This window comes from Oryctolagus cuniculus, chromosome 1, assembly GCF_964237555.1.
Source record: "Oryctolagus cuniculus chromosome 1, mOryCun1.1, whole genome shotgun sequence".
Lineage (NCBI taxonomy): Eukaryota > Metazoa > Chordata > Mammalia > Lagomorpha > Leporidae > Oryctolagus > Oryctolagus cuniculus.
In genome coordinates, this window is record NC_091432.1 from 234,269,120 (window position 1) to 234,288,793 (window position 19,674).

General features: G+C 53.7%; 1 protein-coding gene across 1 annotated transcript in view; it reads right to left on the reverse strand.

Annotated features, from left to right (window-relative positions):
• The window catches only part of MED27 (mediator complex subunit 27), a 211,955-nt gene that overhangs the window by 47,916 nt on the left and 144,365 nt on the right, over positions 1-19,674 (reverse strand). Inside the window, exon 4 of the mRNA XM_002721943.5 lies at positions 9,898-9,991. Coding sequence (XP_002721989.1) covers positions 9,898-9,991 — 94 coding nt within the window. The remainder of the gene's footprint in view (positions 1-9,897; positions 9,992-19,674) is intronic.

Sequence of the window (19,674 nt, forward strand, 5' to 3'; positions counted from 1 at the left end):
CTAACAAAGGCTCCTCATTTAACTTAATCGCTTTGGTGGCCTTTTGCTTGCTGTGCCCCACAACACCATGCTAACAGAGACCAAAAGAGCTGGGGTAGCCATCCTAGTATCAGACAGACAGACTTTAATACAGAAACTGCTAAAAGAGACAAAGGAGGTTGGGATATGGAGAATCTGTCCTCAAAGGTGGTGAAGGAAAATGAGTTGTTTTCTGTCCAAGGCTGCAAAGGGCACATAAATGAAAGAGTCAAGAGCTTCTCCTCAACCCAGGAATAAAGGGGAGGGTGCTAGTAAAAGGGCACAGGGGTAGGTATTAGCTGTGGCACAGTCGACGCCCTGCACACCATCCTAGCTTTGGTCCCGTAGCTACTGCTAGAAGTCAGCTGACCAAATGGCCCACCCACAGACGTCAGCTCCAGCCCGACCCTAATGGGATTCACTGCTCCCACACATGGAGCGGGACCTGCTTCCCACACACGTGCGATCTCTCTCTCGACCCCCCTCTTTTTTATTCTTCACCCTTTCCATCCGGCCTGTCAGATTTCCCCATCAATAAACCTTTTCCCTTAAAAAAAAAAAAATGGAGTCTGGCCGGCGCCGTGGCTCACTAGGCTAATCCTCCACCTATCGGCGCCGGCACACTGGGTTCTAGTCCCGGTTGGGGCGCCGGATTCTGTCCCGGTTGCCCCTCTTCCAGGCCAGCTCTTTGCTGTGGCCAGGGAGTGCAGTGGAGGATGGCCCAAGTGCTTGGGCCCTGCACCCCATGGGAGACCAGGAGAAGTACCTGGCTCCTGCCATCGGATCAGCGTGGTGCGCCAGCCGCAGCACGCCAGCCGCGGCGGCCATTGGAGGGTGAACCAATGGCAAAGGAAGACCTTTCTCTCTCTCTCTCTCACTGTCCACTCTGCCTGTAAAAAAAAAAAAAAAAAAAAAAAAAAAAAAAAAAGGAGTCTGAAAATTGGATAATTTTATCACTTTCACCATGGGACAAAGTTTTCCTTAGATCTACTCCTAGGAAGGAACTGCTTGGTTTGGGGGTAGTGGTTCTTAACTTCTTTTTGCTTGTTTGTCCAGCAAAGGACATTCATTCAGCTGTGGCTAGTGCTAACTGTTAGAGCTTTACAGGGAAAGGGCAGGCTACCAGCAACTGGGGTGAAGAGATTCTGCCTCGGGGCTGGGGTGCAATAGGCTAAGCCTCCGCCTGTGGCACCTGCATCCCATATGGGTACTGGTTCGAGTCCTGGCTGCTCCACTTCCAATCCAGCTCCTTGCTAATGGCCTGCGAAAGCAGCAGAGGATAGCCTGGGCTCTTGGGTCCCTGCACCCATGTGGGAGACCCAGAAGAAGCTCCTGGCTTTGGATTAGCCCAGCTCTGGCCGTTGTGGCCATTTAGGGGGTGAACCAGTGGATTGAAGACCAATCTCTTTTCTTTTTAGATTTTATTTATTTATTTGAAAGTCAGAGTTACACAGAGAAGGAAAGGTAGAGAAAGAGAAAAAGAGAGAGAGAAAGAAAGAGAGAGAAATAGAGAGAGAAAGAGAGGCTGTCCATCCACTGGTTCACTCCCCAATTGGCCACTACAGCTGGAGCTGTGCCAACCCAAAGCCAGGAGTCAGGAGCTTCCTCCGGGTCTCCCACGTGGGTGCAGGGACTCAAGCATTTGGGCCATCTTCCACTGCTTTCCCAGGCCATAGCAGAGAGCTGGATCAGAAGTGGAGCAGCCAGGACTAGAACCGGTGCCCATATGGGGTGCTGGCACCGCAGGTGGCAATGTTACCCGCTACTCCACAGTGCTGGCCCCGAAGACCATTCTCTGTCTCTCTCTATCTCTCGATAGCTCTACCTCTCAAATAAATCTGAGAGAGAGAGGGAGAGAGAGAGAGAGAGAGTGCATGCGCGCAAGCGAGAGACCCAGAGCCAGAGCCAGAGCGAGATTCTGCCACACTTCTGACCACCAACAGGACCGCCCCACACAACGAAGAATCAGCCGGGCCAAGACGGAAGGCAGTGTGAAGGTGGGAAAGCCCGGTGCGAGGGGTGAAGCAGCTGACTCCCTCACCACGCTAAGCCACACCCAGCAGCGATCTGAGAATGACCTCCCCAGATATGAGGACTCAGAAAGTCACTTCGCTGTCCCACTATTTCTGAAGGCACTAAATTCTACAATGTGACAGCAACAACCACTTCGGAAATCTGAACCCACGTTCTAACATCTTTGTCACTCCGTGGGATATCATTGGAATTCCCTGTTAAACACTCTTTGGGTAAAAATGCCATTTAACAACCTTTGTAAGAAAAACGTGGTCTTTATAGTTCTTCTTCATTTTTGACACACACAAAAATCATACTGAATGTGGCTCCAAGTCAGACCCCTTTATGGCATCAGTTCTCAAGCCGTGCGCCGGACACGAAGGCGACAGAGACCCTTCCAAGGGGCCCGTGAGATCAAGTTGTTTTTAGGCCAACAGCAGCCACTGCTTTGTGTGTTTCAGTCTAACTCTCAAGTTCACATGGGAACTTCTGGAGCCTGCACACCACGAGGTCACATCAACACGACGCTGAGTGGCTCGTGTATTCTTATGTCTTAGATATTTCTCAGTTCTAACTTTTTTTTTTTTTAGATTTTTTATTTGACAAGTAGAGTTACAGACAGTGAGAGAGAGAGAGAGAGACAGAGAGAAAGGTCTTCCTTCCGTTGGTTCACTCCCCAAATGGCCATAATGGCAGACGCTGTGCCGATCTGAAGCCAGGAGCCAGGTGCTTCTCCTGGTCTCCCATGGGGTGCAGGGCCCAAGCACTTGGGCCATCCTCCACTGCACTCCCGGGCCACAGCAGAGAGCTGGCCTGGAAGAGGGGCAGCCAGGACTAGAGTTGGCACCCATATGGGATGCTGGCACCGCAGGCGGAACACCAGTCCCCAGTTTTAACTTCTAATATGGTAAATATTAATGGCTATTTGCATATCACACAGCAACAAAAACTCTTTCAGGTTTTCAAAAATGTTTAAGAGTGTGGGGAGGTACCAAGACCAAAATGTTTGAGAACTACTGCTTTAAGGTGAAATACAGTCAATTATTAAGAATATTCAAAATAATGTCTCAAATCAAAAATTTTTTAAAAAGTTGTTTCCAAAATGTTTGTTGCAATGGCAATGACATGGTTAGAAATTTGTTAATAAATAGAGTTTAAAGTAAAAGAAGTCAAAAGCAAAAGTAAAGAGAAGCGGGTGACTTACTGGACGACCAACCCAGGTTCCGCAACGCAGCCAGTGGTGGGAGGACAGGAGGGGACGCTCGGACGATTAGCAGTGACCGTCAAGTGTGGACTTCGTCTGGACCTTCCTTCAAGTGAACTGGCTACGGGGCATTTTTAAGCAAATCCGAGCAATCTGAACATAGTCTAAATTTTTTTTAAAAAGATTTATTTATTTGCTAGAGTTACAGAGAGAGAGGAAGAAACAGAGACAGAGGTCTTCCATCCACTGGGTCACTCTCCAGATGGCTGCAATGGCCAGGGCTGGGCCAGGCGGGAGCCGGGAACTCCACCCAGGTCTCCCACTTGGGCCATCTTCCGGTGTTTTCCCAGGCTGTTAGCAGGGAGCTGGAATCGAAGTGCAGCATCTAGGACATGAACCGGCACTCACATGGGATGCCGGTGTCACAGGCAGTGGCTTTTACTGGCTACACCATGACAAAGGCCCCTAAATTTTAAATGATACCAATGAATTACTGGTAATTTTGTTGAATTTAATAATGGCCTCATAGCCATGAAACAGAGTGCTGTATTTTTCTAGAGGCAGACAGCTAAGTGTGTATTTTAAATGGCAGAGGGAGAATGGACAGATCCAGCCAGGGCAGTAAATACTTGTCCATTTTAGAATCTCTGTGGGCATCAACAATCTCTCTTCTTGTATGTTTGAAAATGCTGGCAGGCAGACACACTATGGACAGTTACCTACATCAAAGTCTCTCCAGAGAGCCCCAAGCAAGAACAAATACAAAAGCTGATCACAGTTCCAACCACGAGACCAAGAACATGCATACTCTAAAATACTCACGAGTAAAACAGAAAGGAAAAGGAAAAAAAGGAAAACTAGAGAGCTATTCCTGGTACTTCCATTGCCAACCTTGGTGGAGGGAAACAATGCCCCCACAGAGTGGAGATTGCATGTGAAGTTCTAGCACTGGCCAAAACTCTCAAGAATAAAAAGCAGACCACCAGGGGCTGGCACTGCGGTGTAGTGGGCTTACACCGCAGTGCCAATATGCCATATGGGCTCCACTTCTGATCCAGCTCCCTGCTATGGCCTGGGAAAGCAGTAGAAGATGGCCCAAGTCCTTGGGCCCCTGCACCCTCCTGGAAGACCCAAAAGAAGCTCCTGGCTCCTGGTTTCAGATTGGCCCAGCTCTGGCCGCTGTGGCCATCTGGAGAGTGGACCAGTGGATGGAAGACCTCTCTCTCTGCCTCTGCCTCTCCCTCTCCCTGTAACTCTGCCTCAAATAAATAAATTAAAAAAAAGAATCTTAAAAAAAAAAAAAAAAAAAAAAAAAAAAAAAGCTGACCACCAGTGGGCCCCACTTCCCTCAGGTCTCAACTTCCGGGGGCTGCCCTGACTGCCCTCCTGCCCCCATGCAGGGCCCTCTGCCCTCTCCAGCCCTCCCCGCCTCACACCTGCAGCAGCTGGCTGGCCTCTCATCCCTCTCCCGCCCTCCAGTGCAGGCCCTGAGACACTGTGCCCAGACCAGCCGCTCTCTCCTGGGGCTCGTGAGGATTCACGGAGCAAGGTCAAGGGTTCCAGTAACACAGCCCACACACCAGTGTGACCCCCAGAGCTGGGGCTTTCAGGCCAGCCTTCACCAGAACTTGAACTCTGATCCTCAGAACATGTTCCACAGATAACCAGACTCAACTGGCCCCATGGGGGTGCGGCTCCCGGCCTCCAGCCCAGAGCCTGCCAGGAATGTGCCTCTTCCACACGCTATGACGAGTCTTAGGCCTACTCACGAGAAACACCGGACCCAGCAGGGGAACCAGAGCCCCAGACGGTCAGCAGGGCAGCTGTGGCATGGCCCTTCCTGCCTCCAAGAACTCGGCCTCCCATCAGATGCAATAATGCAAGAAGATGCGGCAGGACGCAGCAACGCCTGAACATATCAACGACACGCAGGTCAGTTAAAACAGGCAATCACAAAGACTAATGCATGCGTTTTATCTTTTGTAAAATCAAATCTCATCTACAGGCAGGTTAATTCATAAAACAGGAAGGTGTATTAGAAGCATCATGGCTGAAACTTTTCTTACATTTTTATACTTAGCGGATCAAACATTGTAGATTAATATTTTAGATGCTGAGAGGAGCCAGCAGCTTGTCCCAGGCTCTGACTCAGTTAAGCTCTTACAATATTTTGACTGTTTGAAGAAAATTAATAATGGGATGTTAGGCGGTAGATTAGCTAAAACTAAATATCAACATAGCTAGATTTATTTTTGGCTGACTGAGCTCATCTCTTGAAAGAACAGAAACAGGATTTATTATATCATGAGTTATTAACTTGCACAACGCCAAGACAGCTTCCAGAGCTGAGAGCCACGATGTATTTAAAGATTATGTAAGAGGCTGGAAGTTGGGATTTCACAGGAGTTGGGCCAGGGGCTCACAAAGACGCCAAAGTTGGGCCGGTAACTGTGCTGTCGGTTTCGGAGTCCAGCACTCCTTCTCCCAGCTCCTCTGCGCACCTGCTGGTCCATGGGAAGCCGGCGCCACGCCTGCTGGCCCTCCCTCTCACCTCCCGTGCCCAGGCCAAGCACACACAGCCGTGCAGCTTCAGATGGGCCAAGGCAACCTCAGTCGTCTAAAACAGAAGCTGTTTGGGGCTGTTCCACGCCAGAGTACCTGGTTCGATTCTTGGCTCTGGCAGTTGGGTTCCTGCCACTGGCGTGGAGCTCCTGGCTCCTTCAGCCCCAGCCCAGCCCTGCTGGATTAGGGCATCTGTGAGTGAGCCAGTGGGTGGGAGCGTGTTGTCTCTGTGTCTTCAACAAACACATTTAGGAAAACGCATACCGGTGTCAGTTTGGCGGCTCTCTGCCCCTCCCTCATACCGTGCAGAAGCAGGACAGCCGCGGGCTCCATGTGCAGTCCGTGTGTGGCCTAGGTGCCCTGCACTTACTTGGCACGGATTTCCTGAGGAGCGAGGAACCAAGACAGGACCAGCCAAGCTACCATCATCTGGGAAGACGATGGCTTTGTGCTGTCTCCCCACGCATGCTGTCCTGCGCACAACCTGAGGGAACCCCTCTGCACCCAGGCAACAGGAGCAGAGCAGAGTTAGGACGCTGCAGGGTCGGTGGGACGTGGGACGGCAAGGTCACTTCTCAGGGGACATTTCAGGGCCCCCTTCTCCACCAGGGTGGCACCAGGACTCAGGTAACTCTGGGGGAAAAGCCACCAGCCCTACTGCTCCCAACAGCCCCTCACTCAACCACAGGGTCTGCGCTGGCTCCGCGACTCGTGCACAAGAAGGCTCAGGCTGAGATTATTTAAGAAGCAAAATTAGAAACAACCTGACAGGCCTCGGCAAGGAGAGTGTGGGCAGTCACAGCACAGCACGGGCTGTTAGAGAGCGATGAAGATGACGCAGCTCCCAGACACATCCGAGCCGGGGCCCCTCTCACCCCGGCACACGCCGCCCGCCGCGGCGGAGCACCCGTGAGGATCCCAGGTGAGAGGCAGGCTCGGGGCGCAGCACACGGCCAGGGGCGCGCAGGGTTTATCTGTGCTTTGTAACTTACATGCTTGTCACATGTTCGTACTTCTATCAGATTCCATAATAACACTTTAAGAATCAGTGTACTCCAAGCCTTCCTTACCCCTGCACAAGCCGTCCTTGGAGACCCTGAGGGGGCTCTGGGCTCCGGAGGTGCGGGTGGAGGAGGGGTAGGGCTCCCGGCTGCACAGGCAGTGGAAACGACGGACTCGGCTACTGCTGGTGCTGCCTAGCCCGAGGGCGGGGGGCGGGGAGCTGGGAGCCGTGGGCTGCAGCCTGGCCTGCCCCGCCTCCTCTGAGGAAGCCGTTCCCTCCACTCCACGGGTTTCTGGGGGGCTGCTGGAGCCCGACTCCTGCCCTCCAGCGCCAGCACCTCCATGGTCGGATGACACAGGGATCAGGCAGTCAGCACCAGGAGACCCAACAGGACAGTCCTGTTCCTGCTCCTCACACTCCTTTGTCCCTCCTGGCAGCTGAGCACTTAGCATCACTAAAGAGCAAAGCCGAAACCAAAGGCCGCCAAGGCCTCCCTTAGGTCGGCCGGGGCAGGTTCTGTTTCCTGCTCTCCAGGAAGCTCCGCTGGCTTCTTAGGAGACCACAGGTGCAAGTCAGGTTTGCGCCAAGGGAGGGACGGGCGGGGTCGGCAGACCACTCAGCTGTGCCTGCTCCACCGGCCTCCCCAGGCCGTCCAGGGTATTCTGTATTCTGCACGACACACGGACCACGTCTCCAGACAACACTTGCACCTCTCCCCGGGCTTCCTGCGGTGGGCCCTACTGCCTCCTGTACAGTCCAAGTCGTCCCACCTCAGCCCAGGGCGCTGGGGCTACAGAGGCAGCAGGGGACGTGGCATCTGTTGGTCCCACTCCCTTCCCAGGTGAGAATGCCTTCGGCCTCAGAGAAGAAGGGTGTGGCAACAGCCCAGAGATCTGTAACCCAAGAGAGCCCCATCTTAGGGGCAGGGTTGGCCTAGTGGCTGGGCCGCTGGTTGGGACAGAGGCATCTCATCTGGGAACGGGCAGGTTTGGGTCCCGACTCTGCTCTTGATTCCAGCTTCCTGTTGCTACACACCCTGAGAGGGAGCAGGTGATGGCCCAAGTGGTTGGGTCCCTGCCACCCACGTGGAAGATTCGGATGGAGTTCCAGCTCTTGGCTTCAGGCTGGCCCAGTCCCGGCTAGTGCAGATCTCTGGGGAGTAAACCGGCAGATGGGTGCTCTCTGCTTCTTTGCCTCCCCCTCTACTCCAAAACCTTCTTTTAGAATAAAAAGCCAACTGAAGCAATAATGCTGAAAGCATGATTACCCACCTGGCAATCTGATCCTGAATTGGATCACCCTCTACTATTCCTATAAATAAACACCACCTTCTGTGAATCCCTGTGTCATCAAAGAAAGGTAACAACCAGCCAGTGAGACACAGAGGCCTGCGCTAGCTGTTTAGTTCAGCAAAATGGGAGGCTTCCCATGAGCTGAGCCGGCGCACGCTCACAGTGGGTCTGAGCGGGCCGACGAGGCTGGCAGGTCGCTGGGACACACACTCTGCTCTTCCCCTCAATGCCAAGTTCCAGTCTCCATCGCAAAATGGGAGCGCAAGGACCCAGAAATCATCCCAACAAACCCACTTCACTGAGGGCGCGTCTAGTCCCCGTCTGGGTTAAGTCTCGGTCCCTGCCGGGTGGGCTACGTGCAGGATTCATGTCCTGGCTGCTGGGCGTCGAGGGCCTTGACGTTGCCACAGTGTGCGCACTTGACAGAGGCAGAATCTGCGGCGCGCTGTGTACCCAGGCACATCTTACAGGAAGAAGATGGATTTTTTTTTCTATTAAAAGAACACTATTATCTCATTTTTAAAAAATTTTTTTTTGAAATTATATATTTGTTTGAGAGGCAGAGCTACTGACAGAGAGAGGGAGAGACAGAGAGAGAGAGAGGTCTTCCATCTGTTGATTCATTCCCCAAATGACCACAAAGGCCAGAGCTGGGCCGATCCAAAACCAGGAACCGGGAGATTCTTTCAGATCTCCCAGGTGGGTGCAGGGGCCCAAGCACTTGGGCCAACTTCTGCTGCTTTCCCAGGCCATTAGCAGGGAGCTGGATCGGAAGAGGAGCAGCTGGGACTCAAACCAGCGCCCATATGGGATGTCTGCACTGCAGGCTTAGCCAGCCCACTGCACCACAGTGCCGGCTCCCTCTCATTCTTAACTGAATTTTAAAGAAAAACAGCAATGCTGCCTGCATATACTTCACTAATTTTTTTCTCACAAACAAAATAATGCAATTTGAGAAGCCCATACGACTTCCTTGCTTAAGAGAAAAACACACCGCACACACCAAGAAGCCTGCTCCCTAAAGCGGAACGGCCGAGCGCACGGCGACCCATCCTGAGGCACTGTCACTTATGGGCTCTTCTGTGAGTAAATGCTGAGACGGAGGGCATCACACGGAGCCAAAGCGGCGGTGACCGACGAGAGGTACGGCCTCTCGGTCCTGGCCCTCACCTCCCCGACGCCCGGCCAAACCATCGCCCCTTTCTGCGAGCGCTGCTTCCCGTTGGAGGAGGTGGCCCCGGAACCCGCGTTCAGGAAGCGTTCGCCAGCCATGTCAGCCGCAGACCCTCGGGAAGCGCCTCCGCGCTGAGGTCCCGTCCTTCTCAGCAGGAGGATGAGCTGGCCTTTGCAGCCAAAGCCAGCAGGTCAAGTGCACGCAGCCCACGGCGAGCAGACCACACCCCCTGAGGCCGCCGGCAGCGAGGGCCCCTGTCCGGAGGGAGGGAACACATCGCGAGCTTTCTAAGCGATTCCCAGCCGCTGCGCTCTGCAGCCGGGCACTCCTCACGTACTTCTTTGGGAACATCCAGGCCCTCACTCGGGAGTTTGCACCCTCGGCTGACTGAGGGTCAAACAAGCCTTCCAGGTCCTTCCTCTTTGGCTCACTCCTCCATGGGGTCTGTATTTCTATCTAAAGGCAAGGCCTGAAAGCACAGAACCTTTAATCTACAGAACGCCAGCAAAGGAGACAGGCTATTTGCCATCAAACTCGGATTTAATCTCTGTGTACAGGTCCTGTGCCACAGGACCAGAGTGAGTTTTGAAGTCAGTTTTTTGTCCCTGCAGATAGGTCACACAGATCTTACCAGAAGCATTGCTGACGTCCCATTGGGTCTGGATAAGTGGATGGACATCTCAGGAAACATCCTGTCAATGCGGCTGATCACGTCATCGACATATCTAACGGGAAAAACACACACAGACGATGAGATACGGCCCCATCAAAGAGCACTAAATCTACAGTGCACTAAAGACTCCACTTCAATTTAATTTTTTATTAGTGTAATACATGTTTAGGAAGGCAAACAAGATTACAAGGCTTTTTATAAAAAATATTACTCCCCTGTTCCTTCCCCTGCCTTCTTGAAGCTGAGCGTTTTTACGTGATTTCTTTTGGTATTTACCTCGGTATTTCTACTAACATGTTTTTAATGCTACTTCTTGGTTTTTCATTTTTAAGGCGTGACTATTTACTTCCTTCCGCAGGAGAACAGAATTGAGCTGTCACCTCCCTAGCCGGGGGCTCCAACAACACAGCCTGTTCTCTTTGTCCGTCCAGTCCAGGCCCTGCCAGGGCCTCCCTGCCCCTTATACACCTGAGTGACCAGTTCCTTGGATTAAAGTCCTTGTGCTCTAAAGACCCAATGCTGTTCTTGTTTTCCTAGCTGGACTCTAATTCAGATCACAGCACAGTTTTTGCTGAAATCAGTACTCCGTGTTTCCCTTCCACATCTCTGTGTTTTGATAGCTGGGCCACACTGCGGCGCAGGGGCACAACAGCTTTTATTTGCCTGGATTTCAGTCTTGCCTTGATTTTCATTGATCAGTTTTCTGTGCACCTATCACAATTTTATTCCTAAGCTCCCTGCCTGACGCGAAGACTTCCCTCACCACAGCCAAACATCTCAGGTGGGCCATGGGCTCCAGGGCTTTGCTTGGAGATACTCCTCCAAAAGAGGAGTGCTCCGTGAAGGCCCAAATGGTGCCTGCCCCTCTCGCAGCTGAACAGTAATGGAGATCGTAATGTAATGGAGATGCAGCGGAGGCTCAGAGCAGACGCCAGCCCCAGCGTACACAGGGCTGGATCTGGCTCTGGTCCTTGGAGAATAAAATAAAGCAAGTGTCTGTGCTCACCATCCAATCACACTAGACACAAAGGAGACGTGCAATATAATAACCGAGATGCAAAACTATCTACTCAGGCAGTGCACAGGACTTCATACCTATTGGAGAGGTAAATTAAATCACATGTCCATTAAATCAGGGACACACACAACGCATATTCTCTCGAGGAAGCAGGACCAGCTCTCCGATCACAAGCACGAAAGATCTAATTCCAAACCTGGGACTCGTGAGAGATGACAGACAACTTAGCGCTGGCTGTTAAGAAGTGGACATCGATACGGACTACTGTGAAAGTTGCAGAGTGACCCTACGGATCGACCTATCAGGTCTTCCTCAGAGGGCCGGCGTGACTACCAGTGACAGCTGAGAAGACGGGAGGAGAGGAGAGCGGAGGTGCACTGAAGGGTATTTGCTCCTGGGAAAAACAAGACTAAGGGAGACTGATTCTTCAAGTGCACGCGTGGCTTCTGAGAGGCAGCACCGAAGAACCATCTCCCACCTCGAGCAAGGACTAACGTCCGAGGGATGCATCAAACCGAGCAAGGACTAATGTCCGAGGGATGCATCAAACCGAGCAAGGACTAACGTCCGTCCGAGGAATGCATCAAACGGTGAACCTGCTCAGGACGAACAGGCCGACTCGGCTGCTGCTTTAATGATCTGGAAAACAGCCTGTGCGGGCTGAGATGCCGCCTCCACCCCCTCCTGACGTCCCCTCTGGACTTGCGGTTCCACGACAAGCCACCCTGGATCTCCACTTTAACTTAATTTCCTTGCAGGTGGAAGACACAGGACAAACATGCTACGCCGAGAGTGCACCCGAGGTCACCGGAAAGCACTCTCGTTTCCACACTTCTTTTCTGTGTTCACGGGCACGGTGTGAATCCAGTTTCTTTAGACTCAGCAGGAAGCAGACGCCGTGTCCTGTGTGAATGGAGGTCACTGCTAAGCATATGCTCCTGGGGAGGGAGGAGTGGGCAATGTCTTCTGCACAGATCCTCAATCAATAGGCATCCTAGCTCGGGACAGCGGAGAGCAAGCCAGGACAAAGGCAGCACCGCCTGCACTGCCTCCTGCCGTTCACCGTGAAGGCTCCGCCCTCCACTCCATGAGACCCGGGGGTGGGTTACGGGATGACCCCGAGTGACACAGCAGCCCAAGAAACCAGGCTCACTGAGCCGATCTCCAGAACTCCACGCCAAGCACCAGACTGCTTGCTTTGCGTAAGGGACCGACCCTAAATGGGCACACAACCAAGTCCCTGCCATTCCGATTCCTTTCTCCGTGAGAGCGATCCCGGGTGGGAAAGGCTGCCAGGAAAACACCCGCGGCCGGCGGGCGGCACACAGGTCTGGGCAGGGCTTCCTTCGCCGTTGGTCCCTCCCAGCCTGGGGACCCCGTGCTCCCCGATCAGGCTCAGCGAGCTCTGCTCAAAGATGCTACTAAGCAGAACGGGACGTAAGGAGCCTGGCTCGCCACATGCCTAACAGATTCCTTTGTTACAGGTGACATTATGGATCTGCCAAGAAGAGAGAGAGAGGCAGCTGCACCTCGAGGCGGGGAAAACAACGTCTAAACTCTAGAAGCAAAAATCAAAACGCGTCACTTTCAAACAGACTCAACCTGGGAAACAAACCAAACACGGACGACTCGCCGGAAATAAGGAGAGCTCGGAGCGTCAGGCTGCAAATCTGGAGACAGACACGGCTCTCCTTTGGCCGGGGGGGGGGGGGTGCCGGCACGGAAGGTGGTCTCTGGCAGTGCCTGATGCCGCCTCCTGAGGCGGCGCCTGCCGGGGCGCAGGGTCGAGGACAGGTACGAACAGCGCGCGCTCCTCCTACGCTCCCGCCATATGGTCCCCTCCGCTGCGTGGCAGAAGCTAATTACTTTGCTTTCTACCTTGGGCGTGCAGGCAAACAAGCAGCAAACAGCGGCGGTGGCTCGCTTACACTCGAGCAGACGCGCGCGGAAAGACATTAATTTGGTGCCAAATTGAGCAGTGAGTCACAATTTGCACATATCTGTCAACCTGCTCACAGGGTGATAACTTGGAGAGACTGCTGTTCCCGTCCGCGTTCCAGAGCCTGTCGAAACGCAGAGAGCTGCTCGGCTCCCCTTCTGGGGGCGCTCGGCCCGAGAGCTGGTGTGGCGCTCCCGGAGCCCCGCCGGAGACACGCTTCCAGAAACCGGAGCGGGCGTGGCACGGGGTGTCAGGGTTTTCAGGCAGAAAGCCAGCGTTTAGGCCACGGGAGTCCTCTTGACGGTTTCCCATTCAGTCCCCCCCCCCACCCCCCCCCACCCCGACCTAAGAGACTTGCTGAAGTTCCTGGCAGCTTCCTGAGGCCTGAGCGCCACCTGCTGCGTCAGGATCAGCCACGCCGTGCTCGGACTCCCGGCAGGTCCTGGAGCCCTGCACCCCTCGCTCTTGGCGTGCCTGTCCCCTGGGAGCTCTGACTCAGACCACTGAACACCGGGACCTCAGAGGTCCTCCCAGCCGACATGGCGTCAGTCGGGACCTCGGCCACCTCGCCAGGCGATCCCCGTCCTGCTGGCCGGCTGGCTTGTTCAAATCCTCCCACTGTCTCTCCCCAGTGCCCCGCGCAGCCGTGTGCGAGTTTCGGGGTTCTCTGCCCAGCTGTTCTCAGCGTTCCTCGGGCTGTGGACCCGCACAGGTCACACAGCAAGGTCCATGCAGGGCCTCCAGCTCAAGAGACCTCTGCTCTGGCGCCAGTCTCCGGTTTGCTCTTTGTTCCTTTCTGAATGGTACATTTTAATTTTCAATGACACAATTTGTATTGTTTGCTGCAGCTCACAAGTGAATGCTACCGAGGTGGTACCAGCGACACAATGAATCCTGTAACCTCAGAACTGCTTCTGTGGGGTGGGGCCGGCACTGGGGCGTGGCAGGTAAAGCCGCTGCCTGCAACACCGGCATCCCAAATGGGCATGGGCTCGTGTACTGGCTGCTCCACTTCCCGGCCGGCTCCCTGCTAGTGGCCTGGGAAAGCAGCGGGAGATGACCCAGGTGTTTGGACCCCTGTTACCCTAGAGGGAGACCTGGAGAAAGCTCCTGGTGTCGGCCTGGTGCGGCACTGGCCAATGTGACCATTTGGGGACTGGACCAGTGGATGGAAAATCTCTCTCTGTCCCCCCCTCCCGCTCTGTAACTCTTTCAAATAAATAATCTTTACAAAAAAAAAAAAAAAAACCCTGCTCCTGTGACACAGCCCTGGGTTAGTTCTGTTTGTTGATTTATTTATAATTGACACATGAAAATTGGATGTATTTATCACGCACAACATGCTGTTTTGAAATACATACACACTGTGGAATGGCTAAATCAAGTTAGTTAGTTAACACACACACTCCCTCACCCACTTAGGCACTTCTGTGGTGGGAACACTGAAAGCAGTCTTGGCCATGTTTGGGAATACATTCTTCTTCTTATTCTTTTATTTATTTATTTATTTTTGACAGGCAGAGTTAGAGAGAGAGAGAGAGACAGAGACAGAGAGAAAGGTCTTCCTTTTCCGTTGGTTCACCCCCCATATAGCTGCCATGGCTGACGTGTTGTGCCGACCCGATGCTAGAAGCCAGGTGCTTCCTCCTGGTCTCCCATGGGGTGCAGGGCCCAAGCACTTGGGCCATCCTCCACTGCCCTCCCGGGCCACAGCAGAGAGCTGGCCTGGAAGAGGAGCAACTGGGACAGAATTCGGCATTCAAACTGGGACTAGAACCCGGTGTGCCGGTGCCACAGGCGGAGGATTAGCCAAGTGAGCTGTGGCGCCGGCCCATTCTTATTTTTTTTTTTAAAGAATTATTTTATTTATTTGAAAGTCAGAGTTATACAGAGAGAGGAGAGGCAGAGAGACAGAGACAGAGACTTAAGTCAGCTCACCTCATTGTGTTACATGAACAAAAACCCAATACACCCACTCATCCACCCCTCCCGCTCAAGCCCCTGGTAATCGCCAACCTACTCTCTGCGTCCATGCATTCCACCTTTCAGACTGCACAGATAAGGGACATCCTGTGGTGTCTGTCCGTAGCTGGTTTATTTCATTTAATACGATGTGCGGCAGGCTCACCGCTACTGTCACAAATGGTAGCATCTCCTTGTTCTTTTAGGACTCAGTAATACCCCACTGTGTGTTACACCATGCTTGCTTTGTCCATTCACCTGTGGGCTCCATATCTTGGCTACAGAGAACAACGCTGCGATGAACAGGGGACTCAGACGGCTCTGAGCACACTGACTTTGTGTCCCCACTGTGTGCCTAGTGGCAGGACTGCAGGATCTCGCAGCAGTTCTATTTTCAAGTTGCCGTGGAACCTTCAGTGTTCTCCACGACAGCTGTACTAACTTAGACCTCCACTCAAAGTGTGCGAGGCTCCTTTTCTCTATATCCTCAACAACACTTACCTTTCGTGTTTTACTTTTTTAGAAAAGATTTATTTATTTATTTGAAAGGCAGAGTTGCCGCGAGAGAGAGGGAGACAGAGACAGAGAGATCTTTCATCTGCTGGCTCACTCCCCAAATGGCCCCAGTGGCCGGGGCTGGGCCAGGCTGAAGCCAGGAGCTTCTTCCAGGTCTCCCAAGTGGGTGCAGGGGCCCAAGCACTTGGGCCATCTTCCACTGCTTCCCCAGGCACGTTCGCAGGACGCTGGATTGGAAGAAGAGCAGCCGGGCCTTGAACTGGCACCCACGTGTGACGTGGGACTGTAGATGGCGGCTTAACCTGCTGCGGCACAGCATGGGCCCCTGTGTTTGATTTTAAACAGCTGCCTCTCACTGCTAAGTAAAACTGCCAACAAAGTCAAGGACCCACTTCCGCGACCTTAGAGGTCATGACTGTGGGTCACCACCTCTGTCCTCCAAATTCGCAGCAGCCAAGCTGTACAGAAGAGAGCGCCCCGCTTCGTGCGTCATGGTTAAGGCTCAGCCTGGAGGTGAGCTGGTGTCTCAAGTCCTGGCATGGCCAAGGAGACCCTGCGGTCCAGCTTCCTTCAGCCTTCTTCTTCCACACCCCTGAGCAGGCCCAGGCCTACCCCGTGCGCTGTGCACATTCTGTATTCTCTGCCGGACCCCCACCCCCATGCCATCCCACTCACGCAGCAAGTCTTTGGGTTTGAGCTTAAAGGACGCTTCCGCACGGGAGCCCTCTGACCCCACGGAACTCTGGGCCGGTGCACCCTGTGCTTCCTCCTATGGTCCCTTTAATTCTCTCGTGGCTCCTGTCCATCTGTCATTAAACAACTTTTTGGATGGCTGTCTGTTCGACGCCTTGCTCTGCTACGAGACTTCCTGGGATCGTACGCCTGCTTCTCCAGTGCTGCGTCCCAGCACCCTGCCACGGGGACTGGCACCCTTTACCACGCCTCAAGTATCTGCTGAACGGACAGGCGCTGCAGGCAAGTCAGCCACGTCGGGTGGGCATTTGGCCTAGTGGCTAACCTGCGGGCTGGGACGCCTGCAGCCGCATCTGGAAGGCTGGGTTCAGGCCCCAGCTCCCTGCTGGTGCACACGTTGGAAACAGCAGGTGATGGCTCAAGTATTAGGACCCGGCTACCCTCAGGGGAGACCTGGATTGCGTTTCCAGCTGCTGGCTTCAGCCTGGCCCAGCCCCAGCACTTGCAGGCATTTATTTAGGGAGCGAACCAGCAGATGGGAACAACCCTTGACTGGCTGCCTCTCAGGACGAATTAACAAAGCAGAATCGAAATGTGTAGACCCAAATCAGGCCATTATGAGAGGACTGAAATGCAAAGTACCCTTAAGCAGAGGAAGATCTGAGATGCTAGAGAGTCCATTACATCAGCCGTCAAAAGTCACTAACAATAGCGGCCGGAGAGCTGCACAAAGCAGAGCTCAAAGCAAGCAGCAGGCCTTTCAAGTCTCGGAGTTAATGCGCGTCCACAGCTCCCTGGCATCTGTCGGTGGCAGCTCGACGCCTCTCAGAAGCGAGAGCCTTCTAAAGAGGTGGACTGCTGGTGACACGCCAGCTTTAAGGGGTGCTTTTAATGCACTAATTAATTCTGAAAAACATTAGTACAAAGATGTGTGCTACCAAATTGGGATTACAATACCAAAATGATAACAAAACAGAATGTGGAAGACATTTCTAAAGATAACAGTTTTGCAAAAACATTCATTTTCTACTCTACACGTTAAACTACATTGCGAACTCTTTGTTATTAAAGCCTTAAAATAATTTACTGGACAGATGGCTTAGCTCTCTAAAGTCTGACCCCTCCTCAAAAGAAGAACAAAACCACAACCAATCTGGCCCGCGGCCCTGGTCCCCTGTGAGTGCGATGTTTAGCAGCTCAAGCCGGATTTAAATAGCACTTACCCCACACAGTGTGCACGAGCCATGCTGTTCACTTTCCCCACCCATACACACTCTCCAAGCCAGGGAGGCGGAGGTGAATAATCCACCTTCCCAGGGGAAGGGGGATGCCCGGGAAACAGCGACAAGGGACGCATCTGCATGACATGAACATGGGGCAAGATTCTCCTCCGTCCCTGTCCACAGCGATGAGACGGCGAGGCCTTTGCGAGTGGGGAAAGCACAGGGGGGCTGCTGACTCGCTCCGTGAGGAGCAGATGAACTCACAACTGTCAATCTCGAGACGCTGAACAGGGAGGCTGGAAACTCAGGTCGAACGTGCTTGCCTTTCACGTCTGTTAGATGCTTGTATCGTGTCTGTGAAAGATTTCTTGTTATTCTCTCAGGAAAATCAAAGTGTTCTCAAAAGTGCCTGTCAAAAAGCAAGCGTGGGGGCTGGCGCTATGGCATAGTTGGTAAAGATGCTGCCTGTGGTGCTGGCGTCCTTTATGGGTACCGGTTCGAGTCCCGGCTGCTCCACTTCTGACCCAGCTCCCTGGTAACGGCCTGGGAAAGCAGCAGAAGATGGCCCAAATACTGGGCCCCTGCCACCCGTGTAGGAGACCTGCGAGAAGCTCCTGGCTCCGGCCTGGCTCAGCCCTGCTCCAGCCGCTGCAGCCATTTGGGGAGTGAGCCAGCAGAAGGATGATCTTTCTGACTCTCCCTCCCCGTTTGTAATTCTGCTTTTCTTTTCTTTTCTTTTTTCTTTTTTTGACAGGCAGAGTTAGACAGTGTGAGAGAGAGACAGAGAGAAAGGTCCTCCTTTTCCGTTGGTTCACCCCACAAATGGCCACCATGGCCAGTGCTGCACTGATCCAAAGCCAGGCGCTCATTCTGGTCTCCCATGGGGTGCAGGGCCCAAGCACTTGGGCCATCCTCCACTGCACTCCCTGGCCACAGCAGAGAGCTGGCCTGGAAGAGGGGCAACCGGGACAGAACCAGTGCCCCAACCAGGACTAGAACCCGGTGTGCCAGTGCCGCAGGTGGAGGATTAGCCCAGTGAGCTGTGGCGCCAGCCTGTAATTCTGCTTTTCAAATAAAATAATCCTACAAAGAAAAGAACAAAGCGAGCTCAGATGTCCTGCAGCATCTGCTTCATCTGCTTGGGTGTCGGCAGTCTCTCACCTGCTCCCTTCCTGTCCCTGCACACCTGGCTGCGCACCGAGACACACACAGCCTCCGGACCCCCCGGGCCACGCGGCCAGTCTGCAGCGGGGCTGCTCCCCCGGAGGCCTCGGCGGCGCTCTGCCTTGCTCTACTCTCCTTGGATGCCCGTGGACGTTAGGCTCCCCAGATAAGTTACCTGAACAGAGTTAGGAGAACACTGGGCAAGCCAGCCAACACTCTTCCTCCATTTGCCAGAGCAGAGCCACACACACAGGGGCCCTGCACACACGCACGGAAACAAATTGCCCGCTGCCGGCTGCCAAGGGCCCAGCAAGTTCAACTTGCCGTGAACTACAACGTGTGACAAATGTCACCTCGAAAAAAAGAGTTCTTCGTACACGCCCCCGGGCATGATTTAGAGGGAGAGGCAGAGCAGTGAGTCTGTAAACGACCGCAGTTGCAGCCATCGATATTTATTGAGTGCCTCCAATCCTCCACAAACACCCAGCGCATCCAAGGAGAGGCCTGGCAGGGCCGGCGAGGGCGGCAGGACGGCGGCGTCTCTGCTGCTTTAAAGTGACTTCACCTCTGTTCCCCCCCCCCCCCCCCCCGTGCGCTCTCCCGTGCTGGGAGGGGGCAGGGCGAGTACAGAGCTCCCGTTTCGTAGCAGACAGAAACAGAGGTTGCGTGGCTTGCCCAAGGCGACAACACTGCTGGGCGGCGGGGCGGAAGCCAGAACCCGTCACCCAATTCCCTGCTCCGAGGCTTTCCTAGGCATCAGGGCTCTGATCGGCTGAAAGAATTCCAGGGAAGCAGACTTCACTTTTGTCAGTCCGCACACTTTTTAAAAAACAACGGAGAAACCCTCAGTGGTGGAGTAACAGGGCGGAGTGAGTGGATGGTTTGCTCTCTTCCAGCTGGGTGCAGACGCCGCGGGGCGAGCGTGCAGGGGCACCCAAGGGCACCACGGTGATCAAGGGGCCTCCGGCCTCAAGCCCGCCCCTCCCAGGCTCCGGGGAAACAGACCGCCACGGAAAAGCTGCTCAGTACGTTCGCCTGCGAAGGATCTTTTCTGTGTGTGTGTGTGTGTGTGTGTGTGTGTGTGTGTTTAAGATCAACATACTTATTTGAAAGTCAGAGTTACAGAGCGAGAGAGAGCGAGAGCAGGAGAGAGATCTATCTGTTGGTTCACTCCACAGAAGGCTGCAAAAGCTAAAGCTGGGCCAGGCTGGAGCCAGGAG